The 2007-nt window shown below is 44.3% G+C and overlaps 1 protein-coding gene across 1 annotated transcript; it reads left to right on the top strand.

The window, feature by feature from the left end:
* Nucleotides 1-211: 211 nt before the first annotated feature.
* Nucleotides 212-1982, top strand: LOC110452598 (seminal vesicle major clotting proteins-like; the record flags this gene model as incomplete). The annotated part of the gene is made up of 3 exons (XM_021501234.1): nucleotides 212-331; nucleotides 562-727; nucleotides 1480-1982. Coding segments are annotated over 3 exons (789 nt in total), but the record flags the coding sequence as incomplete, so codon positions are not given.
* Between the last annotated feature and the right edge of the window lie 25 nt (nucleotides 1983-2007).

Raw genomic sequence — 2007 nt, 5'->3', positions numbered from 1 at the left:
GTGATGATGTAAAGGATGGTGATGATGTAAAGGTGGTGATGATGTCAAGGGTTGTGATGATGTAAAGGGGTGGTGATGATGTCAAGGGTGGTGATGATGTAAAGGGTGGTGATGTTGTAAAGGGTCGTGATGATGTTAAGGGTGGTGATGATGTAAAGGGTCGTGATGATGTTAAGGGTGGTGATGACGTAAAGGGTGGTGATGTTTAAAGGGTGGTGATGATGTCAAGGGTGGTGATGATGTAAAGGGTGGGGATGTTGTAAAGGGTCGTGATGATGTCAAGGGTGGTGGTGGTGTAAAGGGTGGTGATGTTGTAAAGGGTGGTGATGATGTAAAGTGATGTAAAGGTGGTGATGATGTAAAGGTGCGTTATGATGTAAAGGGTGGTGATGTTTAAAGGGGGATGATGATGTAAAGGGGGGTGATGTTGTAAAGGGTCGTGATGATGTAAAAAGGTGGTGATGATGTAAAGGTTCCTTATGATGTAAAGGGTGGTGATGTTGTAAAGGGGCGTGATGATGTTAAGGGTGGTGATGACGTAAAGGGTGGTGCTGTTTAAAGGGTGGTGATGATGTCAAGGGTGGTGATGATGTAAAGGTTCGTGATGATGTAAAAGGTGGTGATGATGTAAAGGTTCGTTATGATGTAAAGGGTGGTGATGATGTAAAGGGTCGTGATGATGTAAAGGGGGATGGTGATGTAAAGGGTCGTGATGATGTCAAGGGGGGTGATGATGTAAACAGGTGGTGATGATGTAAAGGGTGGGGATGATGTAAAGGGGTGGTGATGATGTAAAGGGGGGTGATGATGTAAAGGGGGGTGATGATGTAAAGGGTCGTGATGATGTAAAGGGGGATGGTGATGTAAAGGGTCGTGATGATGTCAAGGGAGGTGATGATGTAAAGGGTCGTGATGATGTAAAGGGTCGTGATGATGTAAACAGGTGGTGATGATATAAAGGGTGGTGATGTAAAGGGTCGTGATGATGTCAAGGGAGGTGATGATGTAAAGGGTCGTGATGATGTAAAGGGTCGTGATGATGTAAACAGGTGGTGATGATGTAAAGGGGGGTGATGATGTAAAGGGTCGTGATGATGTAAAGGGTCGTGATGATGTAAACAGGTGGTGATGATGTAAAGGGTGGTAATGTAAAGGGTCGTGATGATGTCAAGGGTGGGGATGATGTAAACAGGTGGTGATGATGTAAAGGGTGGTGATGATGTAAATTGTCATGATGATGTAAAAGATGGTGATGGGGTAAAGGGTTGTGATGATGTAAATGGTGGTGATGATGTTAAGGGTGATAATGATGTAAAGGCTGGTGATGACTTAAAGGGTGGTGATGATGTAAAGGGTGGTGATGATGTAAATGGTGGTGATGATGTAAAGGGTGGTGATGATGTAAATTGTCATGATGATGTAAAAGATGGTGATGGTGTAAAGGGTTGTGATGATGTAAATGGTGGTGATGATGTTAAGGGTGNGCTGGTGATGACGTCAAGGGTGGTGATGATGTAAAGGGTGGTGATGATGTAAAGGGTGGTGATGATGTAAAGGGTGGTGATGATGTAAAGGGTCGCGAGGATGTAAAGGGTGGTGATAATGTAAAGGATGGTGATAATGTAAAGGGTGGTGATGATGTAAAGGGTCGCGAGGATGTAAAGGGTGGTGATGATGTAAAGGGGGGTGATGATGTAAAGGGGGGTGATGATGTAAAGGGTCGCGAGGATGTAAAGGGTGGTGATAATGAAAAGGATGGTGATAATGTAAAGGGTGGTGATGATGTAAAGGGTCGCGATGATGTAAAGGGTGGTGATAATGTAAAGGATTGTGATAATGTAAAGGGTGGTGATGATGTAAAGGGTCGTGATGATGGAAAGGGTGTTGATGCTGTAAAGGGTGGTGATGATGTAAAGGGAGGTGATGATGTAAAGAGCGGGGATGATGTAAAGGGTGTTGATGCTGTAAAGGATGGTGATGATGTAAAGGGTCTTGATGATGGAAAGG

The sequence above is a fragment of the Mizuhopecten yessoensis genome, unplaced genomic scaffold (assembly GCF_002113885.1).
Source record: "Mizuhopecten yessoensis strain PY_sf001 unplaced genomic scaffold, ASM211388v2 scaffold769, whole genome shotgun sequence".
NCBI classification, from domain to species: Eukaryota; Metazoa; Mollusca; class Bivalvia; order Pectinida; family Pectinidae; genus Mizuhopecten; species Mizuhopecten yessoensis.
Note: the sequence above shows the minus strand (reverse complement) of the source record. Positions and strands in the feature narration are given on the sequence as shown.